The following is a 13,325-nucleotide window of genomic DNA, read 5'->3' as shown; positions in this document are numbered from 1 at the left end:
GAACTTAAAGCAGGGACCAAGAGCCTGCCGGGGGTGGGCCTGCACATGCAGGGCAGGGCAGGGCAGGGCTGCACTCGTCTCCATTGTGCCGGTCACTCTTGGATGTGTTGCCTGGAGGATGGCAAGACTCTCCACTGGTTTTGTTACACAGTTTAGAGAAACTTTATTCAGGCTTGCCTCTAAAACCAAGCCTGTGACAATCTGTACATGAACTGGACTGAAACTTACCTCCTCACTCACTGGAAAAGGGTTTGCTAAATCACTGACAAGATAAACAAGGTGAGAAAATGAGCAAAGCTAATTGCTGATATCAATCAAGAGAATTTTGTGCTTTAGGAAAACCTCAATCACTTGTTCCTTTAACAAATCCTTACTGAAGGTCAGCTCTTTGCCAGGTGTAAGCCAGCCTGGATACAGCGGGAAATAGGATCCAGTCCCTGCCCCGAGAGCCGCCCTCTAGCGGGAGCTGCAGGAGGGACAGTAATTGCAACAGCTGAGAGTGGCAAGCCACTGACGAGGGAGGAGTTTAGGGAGAGAAAAGAGGAGTGGTTTCTGGGAAGAGTTCTCCTAGCACCACTGGGCAAAGCAAGTTAAATTTTCTTCCCCTGTCTATTAGTTTAATAATTATTCAATGTACAGAGCATTTAAAGAATAATGCAATGAATACTGTATACCCATCATTAAGATTTGACAGTTGTTGCAGTGGCTCACTTCTGTAATCCCGGCATTTTGGGAGGATGAGGTGGGCAGATCCATTAAGGTTGGGAGTTTGAGACCAGCCCGGCCAACATGGTGAAACCCGTCTCTACTAAAAATACAAAAATTAGCCGGGCGTGATGGCGGGTGCCTGTAATCCCAGCTACTAGGGAGGCTGAGGCAGGAGAATCACTTGAACCTGGGAGGCGGAGGTTGCAGTGAGTCGAAATCATGTCACTGCACTCCAGCCTGGGCAACAAGAGAGAAACTCAGTCTCGAAACACAAGCAAAACAAAAATATTTGGCAGTTGTTAGTATTTTGGCACATTCATGTACTCTTGCTTTCTGTATATACATACACACTTTCCCCTGAACTAGTTAGGATTTGCAGCATTGTGACACCTCACCCCTAAGAAAAGGGGCATTCTCTTATATAACCACCTTAACCTTAGTAGGTATTATTATACCTATAAGAACATTCCATAATATCACCTAGCATATAGTTCACATTAACATCACAGAAATTATTCCCAAAATGTTTGTATAATAATGTGTCTTGTATAATTATTAGTCAAGGTTCAATTAACTTTTGCTCATTTCATTTGTTTCTGATTTTTAATTTATTTTAATTAGAAATGATTACTCTAGTATGATAATCCACTCGCCCCAGGTTTGTTTTGTTTGCTTTTAGAGTTCAGACTGTTATAAAATGTCCTCAATTTTGGATTTGTCTGTTTCCTAATGCATAGACTTGGGTTCAACCTTTTTAATATCAGTGCCTCACAGGTGCTACTGTGTACTTTCTTTTGTTGCATATTAGGAGGCACATGCCAGCCCGTCCCACTGCCAGTGGTATTAGCTTGGACCCTTGGTCCCTTTGTTAAGGGGTGACTGCCATTTGTTTTATTGAAAGTGTGCATTTTCTTCTTTGTATAATAATAGCAATGCTGTAAGGAGACATTTTGAGACTGTGTGAATGTTTCATTCTCTAATAACTTTCACCCAAAATTTTTAGCAAACATTAAATGGTCCTTTTCTGACTCAATTAATTACATGAGGAGTTTCAAAATGGTGACTTTCTAACTCTAGCCTTTCTTTTACATTTTGTAGCTGCTATTCTCTTGTAAAAAAAAAAAAAAAGCATTTTCCTCTTTTATATTTTTAGCAGCTTGGTCTTAAAGAAGTTTAAGGCTCTGATGTATTTGGAAGTCTTAACTCATAGAAGTGTGTGTGTACCACACAGAGGGAAAGAGAGAGAGAGAGAATGCAAGACTGTGCCCTGGGCCACACACAGGCCAACCATCAGTTCCGCTGAGATGGTCCTTTCCACTCTCCTCATCCCTCTCCAGCTTCCTCACTGTTTCTCAAGTGTAGTCAGAATCTTCTACCCTGGGCCTTTGTGTTTCCTTTTTCCCAGACCCTCCTTCCCCAGAGAGCTGCATGGCTCACTTTATTCTGTTCTCTGCTCAGATGTTGTCTTTCCAGAAGATTTACTGATCACACCATGCAATACACCATTCCCTCTCCTTTATTCCGTCTCTTTCTCTCTTTTGTTTAATTCCTTGACTCTCACCAATGCCTGCCATGTGAACTTCATGGAAACAGGCCTTTGTCCCACTGGTTCTACACCTAGACCAGGGTCTGGCCCATAGTAGATGCTCAGTGAATATGTGTTAAATGCAGAAAGGAACACATGTATTTATGGATGTTCAATAAGGTTCTAAATGAGACCAAAGACCTTCCCTTGCTTCTGTGCATAGCTTCTTCCAGATGACCACTGAGCCACTCAAGCCCTGTTCAGAAATGGGTGGTTATTCTCCCGTCAGCCGGGAACAGCATGTTGGCATCTGACTGGTGCAGTCAGCAGTCGCTCACTTCCCGCCCAATTATTAAAGCCGGCAAAGCCTCAGGATTGCTCCCCCCACCTACTGTGACATGATTTTGGGCAAATAAAAACAAATCAGAATTCATCAACTGTGAACAAAATTGTCAACTGTGAACTGTCAACAGTCTGGCTTAAAAAATGGATGATAGGTTGATGAAATACAGTGGAGAAAGCAATTTGAATAAAATGTTAAAAATAATACCCAAAGCATGCGAGGCAGAGCAGAGTGTGGTGTGGTAGAGAAATGTACTTGGTTGAGACCTATGTGAGCAATGAACCAGAAAGAGGTTGTTAGCTGTGCTTTACAAATCATAGAAGAGAAAGATTTACTGGCCATTTGCAGGAAAACATTCACTCATTCCAACCAATGTGTTAGCGTGTTATGCAAAATGGAAGGAAAGATTGGTTGGAAAATCTCCTAGCACATTTATTTTTAAGTCGGTCAACATTTTGAATGTATCTGCCCGTTCATGTCATCATTGGCTCTCACCGCTTCTTCTCTCTGCAGTGATAAGGGCAGGCATTTCTGTTTCAGCGGTCGAGGGTCTAGAATCCCCAGGGGTTTGTATTTATAATAATATTTTGTGTTTATATGAGCATAGGTTCTAGTATCATGTTTAAAAGTCCTTAACTTATTTCCTAGTTTCTCAACTCTCCTCCTTTAGAGAGTTAAGAGTTAATTATTTATTTGACTGCTTCATCATAAAATCAATATAAAGGTTTGAATTTTTAATAATTCCTCTTCTCTGGGCATGCGTCACAACTGATACAATTTGGCCAAGTTCTTTAGGTCCAACTGCTCATATCCTGAGGCTGCTGTTTCATAGTTTTTGTTTTGTTTCTTTCCAGCAGAGCTGAGCCATCTTGGCACAAAGATCTGTGCTTTATAAACCTAAGACAAAGTGTCTTCATTCCTTAGAGTCTCTCTCTTTTTAAAAAATCTGGATGGAAAGTATATTAATTTGTTAGTGCTACTGTAACAAAGTGCCAGAAACTGGGTGCTTAAAAAACTGAGATTTATAGTCTTTACATAGAGTCCTCTGCGTGAAGCTGGAATGGTGATCAGGTTTTGGCTTCTGTATCTGTTCTTCCCTAGAAAGAACCTGGGAGAAGGGAGGAGGGAAGATGAGGAAAGTGATAGGAAGGGTAACTTCAAGGGTGAGAATTAGAGAAGTGCTGTGGGAAGAGAACATCTGTGGGAGGCCGTGGGCTTGGGAGCAGAGCTTCACACTCTCAACCCTGCATGGAGGGCTCTCCCCACACTCGCTGGGCTTGCTCATGGAGTTTTCTGGGAGGTGTGGTTCTAGTTTGGTTGTCACCTCCATAGGAGCCTATAAACATTGTTTTATATTTTATCATAAAGTCTTTGATACATAAAAATGTATATATTATTTATAGAAGTTGTCAAGCTTAGTAACAGAACAAAAGCCTCAGAATCTAATGCTTACTTTATAAAATAAAATATGATCAATGTTTGTGATGCTTCCTTTGGGCTCCTCTCTGACCAATCCTGCTGCCTCCTCTGGGGAGGTGACCCCTATCTTCATGGTATTTGTCATGGTCCCCTCCCCTGCCAGGTTTTAAGGGAGCTTTTACCACATGTATATGTATCTCTAAATAGCCTGTTTTGAGCTTTATAAAAAATGGAATTATGGCTGGATATGGTGGCTCTTGCCTGTAATTGTAGCATTTCAGGAGGCTGGGGTGGGAGGATGGCTTGAGTCCAGGAGTTTGAGACCAGCCTGGGCAATATAGTGAGACCCCATCTCTACAAAACATTAAAAAAAATAGCTAAGCATGATGGCACATGCCTGTAGTCCTAGCTATTCATGAGGCTGAGGCAGGAGGATTGCTTGAGCTCAGGAGTTCAAGACTGCAGTGAGCTATGATTATGCCTCTGCACTCTAGCCAGGGTGACAGAGTGAGACCCTGTCTCCTAAAAAAAAAAAAAAGAAAGAAATTATGCAGCCTTTTGGGCTTCATTGAAATGCCACATATTGTCCTGAAAGGTAAAAACAAACAAACAAACAAACAAAAACCAGATCTGTGCCCTTGAACTTGGATTTTCACTGATGCAGATAAGAGACAAGTACTATTTTCTCTGGTGGTGTCTTTCTGTAGCTAGGGAGGAGACTGGGCTGCCTGCAGAGATGGCCACCAGGGCTGGACAAGAGAGGGGATGCTGCAGGCCAGCTGAGAAAGTGGAGTTCCAGGAATTACAGTCCACAGGGCCCGCAGTCATGGCGAGGCCACCCAGAGAGGCTCATACTCCAGTGATAGGCTGGGGTGAGCAGGGAGGCTGAGGGTCAGAGTACTGAATGTGGAGCTCAAAGAGGCGTCTCAGGGTGTAGACATGGGTAAAGGATGGTTTAGGATGAATGTGTCAAGTACTGAGCTCCAGCACTTCCTTCCTTGTGCAGGCAGATTGGTAAGCACCCAGGGATTGGAACAGAGGTCCAGAGCAGCAAAGTGAATTGTGGTTCCCTTCTTTCTGCCTTTGTCATTCAGCAGCTGTTTATTGAACACCTACTCTATGCCAGGGCTCTGTGTATGTCATATCATGCCTAGGATAAAACAGTAACTAAAACCTTTTCTTGCTGTTAAGGCCTTCATGGTCTAGTAGGAAGAAAGTCATTCTGTTGTTCAGAGTTTTCTAAGTTATACTGTAATAACAAATAATCCCCAAACATCATTGACTTATTATGATAAACCCTATTTCCGTGTTCACATTGTGTGTTAGCTGTGGCTCTGTTCAGAACACTTCAGCTCTGTTTCATGTTCTCTGCCTTCTGGGTCTTGGGCAAAAGGGAGCAGCCCTTATCTGGCACATCATTTTCATGGTAGAGAAGAGCAAGAGAGGTGGTGAAACCAGTGATTCTTGACATGTCTGCTCAAACCTGGCTTGCATCCCTCCTACTAACCACCACTGGTTAGAGTGAGCATGCAGCTAGAGCTGGTGGGAAAATTGACCCTCCTACGGGGAGGTGCTGCTGCAAGACACAGGGCCTGCAGCAGAAGTGTGGATCCCTCTCTCAGAGAGAGAAGAGAATGGGGTGGAGAGGGGGAATCTCACAGTCTGTCACAGATACAATCAGGCAGTAATAGCAATAGCATGATAAGGCTTTATGATAAATAAAGGTAATAATTTTGACTTTATAAAATAAATGGACACATAAAAATATATTTTCCCCCCTAAATTAGCTTTAAGGATTCTGTTAATGAGCCGGAGAACCACTAGTCTGAAACAGAGGATTGTTCCAGAGAACTAGCCTAGAAGAGGTGGAGGAGGCAGCAGGCCAGTCATGGCAGCTGTGTCCAGCCGTGGGCACGTGCACACACGCTGTGCTGAGTGAAAGGAAGCTCCTCATGCTAGTGACCTGCCTGCTGCCTTCCCAGCATTCCACTCAGCTCACCTTCAGTCCACGTGCTGTCTGTAGGCACACCCCATACCTGAGGGCCTCTTTTGCATGCCATCCCTACAGAGACATATGTCCTGCCTCACCTCAGAGTCACATCCACATGGCTTTACAAGGACACACTCTTCTTTGCTTCATCAGCTCAGTTGATGTGTGAGATGTGGGCAATGACTTGTTTTTGTATAGCCCCCTCAACGCCTGCTGCCATGCTGGGCACATACTAGGCACTGAACACATATGCACAAGAGGGAGTTTTGTGTCAAGAGGAAGCCAGCACTCTGTAGGTTTGCTCTGTTGCCCTCTCCCTGAACAGGCAGCCAGCGACTATATGGGTGATCATTGGAGTGACACAGGAGTGACTTCAGTACATTTAGAACCAGGTTTAAAGTACTCTTTCCCTCCGTTTCTAATCGGTATAGGGACTGAATAGCTTGTCCTCTCACAATGAGCCAGTATTTATCTGCACTCATGTGTGTGGCTTTGCAAATGCTAGTGGACTTTTTTCAAAGGTATGCATTTGTGTTTTCCAAGGGCACGGACTGTATATCCTCTTTTCTTTCATTTAAAAGATTCCCCATGGCACCTGATAAGAGCTGCACGCACAGTGGGTGCTCGTTAAATTTCACCTATCTCTTTTTCCTTTGAACCTCCACCAGATACGCATGTGGTCCTTGGCCCGTGGGTCTTTGCAGAGGACCGATTACACACCGGCCTTGATCTTGAGAAATTTACAGACAAAAAAGGAGTAAACTCTCAGGCAACACAGATCCAGGCCAATAGCAAAGTTGCATAATTAGCCACACACAGTTCAGTATGGGATGTCTGTATTCTGAAGCCCCATCTACACAGTGTTGTGGAATGCATTAAGTGCTTGGCCCTGAGCTTTGTGATCTTTTGCAAGTTATTCAACCTGAGTCTCAATTTCTTCTTCCATAATGTAGGAATAATAAAAATGCTGATAATTGTTGCGGTCTTTTGCACCTACTAATAACATTCCTGTCTCCTGCCTGTGTTCTGAGAATTCATTGAGACTTAAGAGTAAAGAGCTGATAGAAAAATGACTAAAATATTACCATTGCTACTGATAAAGGGTTGACAAGATAATGTGGATTATGGGCTTCTAATATTTAATCCTAGAATTAGGTAACCATTTCCACGGAGTCACAAGCTAGTTAGACCACAGGCATCCTCTGATGGGGCAAGACCCATGGAAACTTAGGTTTTGGACAATGGAAGCAAGAGCATTCACTCCTTGTTGGTCCCAAGGGGAAGGGCTGAGCCTCAGATTACCATACAGACTTACTAAAGGGATTGTTCCTCTTCCCTCTCGGGAAGAGCATGTGAGCAGGCTGAGAGGGACCGGGAGTGGTATTCCAGCAGTGCTGCCTCCACACGGGAGGAGTGTGGACAAGATGCCTCAAAGTAAATGGAGGGGGTTCCTGGACCACATAGGACTCTACTGATGTTAAGTTTCATATTAATAATTTTATTTTCGAAATAGTGACAGTAGGGTTTACCATCATTAAAGGAAGTCTTCTAAGGCTTCCACAGTGTTTTTAGTAGTTATCCTCTGCATTTGGTAAAATATAAAAGGCCATTTCTTATTCAGTATTCTGTAATTGAGACCTCTACTTGAGGCGGACCTCTCCCTGCTTTGTCTGCTTTTGTGAAGCAAAGGGCACTGAAAGGAGGTGGAGTCGGGGGTCTGTTGTGGCTGCATTCTTAAGACCTGTTGTGTCTCTCTTTTGCAGTGCAAGTTGGAGTTCCATGCTTGTTCTACTGGCAAAAGCCTCACCACCCTCTGTGACGGGCCCTGTCCGTGTCTCCCAGAGCCTGAGCCACCAAAGCACAAGGCAGAAAGGAGTGGTGAGTGGGGGTCTCCTCCAGAACATTCCTGGGCGGGAATGGGGGCGTCACGGAGGGTTGATGTGGCCGAGCTCTGTCCTAGGCACCAGGAACAAACTGGAGAAATGCGCAGACAGGACAAGTAAGTACTCCAGATTTAGGGACCCTAAACTGACTTGCCTTCAACTACCATTACAAAGAAGAACAAGAGCCTTTGAAAATAATCCTGTTAGACCAGGATATCCACTAGGTTCTTTCAGAGGTCATAATCGCTTATGGCGTGGGAGGAGTATGTTTTTCAGCATCTAAGACCAGGACCGGCCCTGGGGTACATCTTGGTCTTTCTTGAACTCGAATCTTTCGAATCCTTTGAACTTCTCAAGGCCAAATATCAAAACAGAGACTGCAGAGATGTCACCACAGTGGAGAGAGTTCTCTCCTAAAGTATTTCCTTATTAATATATTCTGCTTGTAAGGCAGCACAGAGCCAGGGGACAGATGAAAGAGAATACCTCCCTAGGGGTAGCTGCTTCTCTTCCATGGCTGAGAGGGGCAGGAAAGGTTGGGCTCATTTGGATGTTTTCATGATGGAGAAAGTCACGTTGTCCCACTGGTCTCAGCCTCTTTTTGAGCCTTCCTTGGTAAGACCGAAGATAGACGTTTGAATTTGCCTTCTGTGGAATTGGGCTTTCTCAGCTATAACTGATTTCTCTGTGTGTGTGTGTGTGCGTGTGCGTGTGTGTGTGTGCATGTGTGTGTGTATGCTTATGTTTTAAAATCTAGGAGTGATTTGTAATGGAGTGCAATGAGTGTGGTGTGAGTGTTTATCTATTTGACTCTTTGTAAGCCATGTTGTCTTTTCCAGGGCAAATAGATGATGAAGATTTCAAATCTAAATGTGATCATGGTGACTTCAGGAATATCGTGTTTAAAGGCTCTTTAGGAGGTTTAAGTCAGGATGTGGAAGGATGCTGTAAACCATGAAACACTGTGATGATAAATAATCTCCAGTGATTATTCTTGATTTCTAAAAAGCTAATCTTATTGCGGTTAGGCCTGATTCACTTAGTTATAAATGCAGTAATAAAAGTTAACTGATATACATAAGCCTCTTTGTAGTCTGGTCAGAAAATCTAAAGCCATGTGGTGTTAAGCAACTACATAGCCCAGAAAATTAACTTCTGTTAGAGATTTCTTAAAAATCTTAGGAAATTTCAGAAACCTCTCTTACTCTATGTATATTATTTATTGCTTTTATTCTGAGGCTAGGAAACCAAACTAAGAAAGTCATTGCCAGCCAGGTGTGGTGGCTCACACCTGTAATACCAGCACTTTGGGAGACCGAGGTGGGTGGATAACTGGAGGTCAAGAGTTCAAGGCCAACCTGGCCAAAATGATGAAACCCCGTCTCTACCAAAAATACAAAAATCAGCCAGGCATGGTGACTGGCGCCTGTAGTCCCAGCTACTCAGGGCGCTGAGGCAGGAGAATCGCTTGAACTCGGGAGGTGGAGGTTGCAGTGAGTCAAGATCACGTCACTGTACTTTAACCTGGGCAACAGAACGAGACTCCATCTCAAAAATAAATAAATAAATAAATAAAAGAATGCCATTGGCACTGTTTTGCCTGTAACATCTATAAATGGGGGTGAATGCATCTCTCCTTAAAAGAGATGGCCTCCAAGTCTGCCATTATAAGGTAACAGTCCAAGTTTCTGGGAAGGCCTCATGATTTTGCAAATGAAGAACAACCCTTGTTTCTTAATGATGTGCTTCATATGTAAGCAGATGAGATTGACACTCCAGGTGTGGCCTTGACTGTGCCATCCATTTGTTCAATTATTTATGTGTAAAAATGTGAACAGATTCTTACTGAATCTATACAAGTAACCCCATTGCCATTAAAAGTAAAGAGACTCAGACAAAGTTATTCCTGAATTCTGAAAGGTCAGTGAGCACAAGATTACCATTTAAAAATCTTTCATTTCAAAATGCTTACAAAAGCACAGACTACTAAGTTAATAATGAGAGAAAGATCAGAAAAAACAGTAAAAACTACATGATAACAGAAAATAAAACATTAAAAATAATACCAACAATATTACAAAACAACTGAAATTCTATTTCCTCATCAGTTCCTTCAGTCCAATATAATTATTTTTGCTCCACCAGATATTGGGTCAACAGTTTGCTTTTATGAACACCCTTTGGAAGTTGTCTAAGAAATATAACCTCAGAAGCCTGCACCAATGAGTCTGTTACTTGAAGTGTCAGTAGTTCAAACTTGGTACGATTCTTTCCATGAGGTTCTAAGACTGTCCTTCCTTGTTAAAGATCTCATTTCTAGGCTCTGACTTAGAGCAGAGTTTTCATGTAAGCATGAGGGGAAGCAGAAGCTACCTGTTGGTGGTAGTTAATTTATGACAGTACCAACAGTATCCTAATGCAGGAGAAAATAATCACCTATTAGGGTAGAATGTTTAACTATCTAATACGGATTTATTTATTTTTTTTTTTTTGAGATGAAATCTTGCTCTGTCACCCATGCTGGAGTGCAGTGGTGTGATCTCGGCTCACTGCAACCTCTGCCTCCAAGGTTCAAGCGATTCTCCTCCCTCAGCTTCCCAAGTAGCTGGGATTGCAGGTGCCCACCATGACGCCCAGCTAATTTTTTATATTTTTAGTAGAGATGAGGTTTCATCATGTTGGCCAGGCTGGTCTTGAACTCCTGACCTCATGTGGTCTGCCCTCCTCGGCCTCCCAAAGTGCTGGGATTACAGGTGTGAGCTACGAGGCCTGGCCAAACTATCTAATATGGATTTGACAGTGTTTTCCTATTGGTTAAGAACACTTTCAGTTGGCAACTTAGCTGTGGAGAGAGGGAGGAAGAGGAGGTGAGCATACAGTCTTCCTCCCCTTACCTGTCAGCAGCCTCTTCCAGAAGCTCCAGGCAGTGGGCGTGGTGTCCACAGGCAGTCCTGGCCTCTGAGTCACATTATGGCTCTCGACCGTGGGAGGAGCTGTCTTATTTCTGTGCCTATTGCAGAAATGAGAGTTTACAGTCTTATAAATGCAGGTCCATAAAAACTGTGGCAATACACACACGCGCACGTGCGTGCACACACACGCACACACACACACAAACTGTTGTGTTGATATTTTATTTTCAACTTTACCTCTATTTTGAACCTCATTTCTGAGGTGAAACCTTTATAAAGCCACCCCCAGGTCAGTTCTGTTAATGCAGGGCTGTACCTGAATTCCAGGAAGTAGAGGTGGGCTGAGGGCTTATGAGCAGCAGTGTGGGTGGGAGGCTTTTCCTGGTGTTTTCTCTTTCTTTGGGATCCATCCACTTAGATGGAGTTCTTAACATCTTCAGTTAGGCCAGTGGTGTTCATTCTCACTGTGTCTGCCGAGAGACCTGTGCACCTTGTCCACTAAGGTCATGGTGAATCCTCTTTCTTCTCTGTTAAACTCCTCTGGTTTTACTAGCCCTCTCAGCTGCTTCTTGGCCCTATTCAGGGGCACAGAAAACTTGAGGAGGCCCTTCTGTGGTTTTCTGGCATCAAGAAAGACTGTGGTAAGGTTGCTGCCTCAAGCCTTCTCTTCATGGATCTGTTTCGTTAGACCAAGATATGCACTAGGTTCTTTTAGAGGTGACTGGCAACCATTTCTACTCAATGCCGAGCTCAGTTTTATGAGGCTTGCCTTAAATTGGCTTTCAAGCTGGTATCCAAACACAGGTCCTCTTTACTGCCAGGGTTTCCCACCTGTCTCAGGTTTCAGAATCACCTCTTCCCAGCCTAGGGTCCAGAACTGGGTGAGAGATGGGGAGAATTATGGAGAGCAGAATCCGACACTCACCTGCATGATCTTCTCCTTCTCAGAGGTTTACTTCTTGTAGCTCCACTTTGGTGAACACTGGATGTCAGCATGGAGGATGTATGAGGCTGGTCTAACTCACTCTCTTCCAATCTCCTAGTGTGCTCTGTTTCTCTGCCTCTTCCAGCCTTTGGTCTTTTGAGTTATAACATATCCAGCTCTGGCAAATCAGAAGTCTCTTGTTTCACCTTTAAGTTTCATATGTTTTTTTTTTTTTCCAGAAGTCAAAGCCAAGTGGATGATTTTTTTTTTGTTCTCTTTGTTTATCTGGCATCTCTCCTTTGGCATGTCCCCTGAAGAGATGGTGGAAGGTGGTACCATCCTTTAAAATTTCTGAATATTTCCTACAACACCTCTAAATTACCTCCTGACATGGGCAGGTGACTTCATTGCCTTATCTCTCTCCTCTCCATAAAGTCAGTCCAGCCTCAAGAGTATGAAGCAATGGTTATCCACAAAAACAAAAAATAAATAAAGGAAAACACAGTTTAAAAGAGGGAGATGAAATTGAAATCTCTGTGTTGAGCCTGGGGTTCTGTGCATTTTTTCTGAGTCTTTTCAGGAAAGGTCTCTCCCAGTTTCTCTTGGTATTTTTTAGGACCCAACTGTCAGCCCGATGAGCAAAGTCACTTTTTAGCTCTGACCTGAATTCTTCAGCTCCAGGGCATTGCTGATGCTTTTTCTTCAGTACTCAGTGAAAACCAAGAGGAAAGTATGAGGTGCTGTCTTTATTATTATTATTATTATTGTTATCATTATTATTTATAATGCTTGAAAATCTGAAGAGGAAATAAAGGTCTCTCAAAAGTGGAGGCTTTAAGGTAGATTTTTCAGCTAGCCCATACTCCACCTCTTCTGAACCTGGACATCTGCTCGCCTTGCCCCACTTCCCTTGTTTCAGGGACATAAACCATTCCCTTCCAGCCTGAGCACAGCAGCCCCATTCCCTGCACCTCATCTGAGGAAGGATTTGGAGCTTCCTCTTCCCTGAGGTGAGGACTTGGCAGGGTCGTAGGATTTTGGATCAAGAAGGGTCTCACTTATCCCATATCACACCACGTTGAGGAGTCTTCTTTGTTCCTCCAAGGTGCTGCAGCTTTCCCCATAGGGACCAGAGGAAGGCCAAATGGGTGGGGCCTCAGACCTCCCCCAGAGTGACTCCATTCTTACACTTTACCACTTAGATTACATCTGTGGGAAGAGTTTGACCACCACTGGTCTTTATTCAGTCCACATTCACCAGAAGAGAACCCTGGAGGCTCACTGAGAAAAGACCCTTGTGTGCCGTCAGCTGACAGCTCACCTGACCCTGGGTCTAGTGAGTTTGTTCCTATCACGTGTGGGTACATCCTCGGTCACAGTCAGCAGCATCTTTAGCCTGAAGATGGTGGCAGGTCTGTATGGTGGGAGTTAAGTTTCATTTCTCCTGGGTCTGAAGTCACTTGCCCACGTATTACAGTATTAACCATCAGGCGGAGAATGCCACCACACTCCCAAACCAGCAAGGTTTAGAACGGCATCCTACAGACGCTCTCCCACCCGCCCCCTCCACTCTATCTCTAGAAGAGGAAACAGAACAGAACACTCTCCAAGGACAGCTCC

The 13,325-nt window shown here is 43.8% G+C and overlaps 1 protein-coding gene across 1 annotated transcript in view; it reads left to right on the top strand.

Annotated features, from left to right (window-relative positions):
* Positions 1 to 13,325, top strand: part of SPOCK1 (SPARC (osteonectin), cwcv and kazal like domains proteoglycan 1) — a 520,870-nt gene that overhangs the window by 427,890 nt on the left and 79,655 nt on the right. The window contains exon 6 of the mRNA XM_005557859.4: positions 7,749 to 7,863. Within this exon, the coding sequence (XP_005557916.1) occupies positions 7,749 to 7,863 (115 nt within the window). The remainder of the gene's footprint in view (positions 1 to 7,748; positions 7,864 to 13,325) is intronic.

The sequence above is a fragment of the Macaca fascicularis genome, chromosome 6, assembly GCF_037993035.2.
Source record: "Macaca fascicularis isolate 582-1 chromosome 6, T2T-MFA8v1.1".
NCBI lineage: Eukaryota > Metazoa > Chordata > Mammalia > Primates > Cercopithecidae > Macaca > Macaca fascicularis.
The sequence above is the reverse complement of the archived record's forward strand: the minus strand, read 5'-3'. Positions and strand labels throughout refer to the sequence as shown.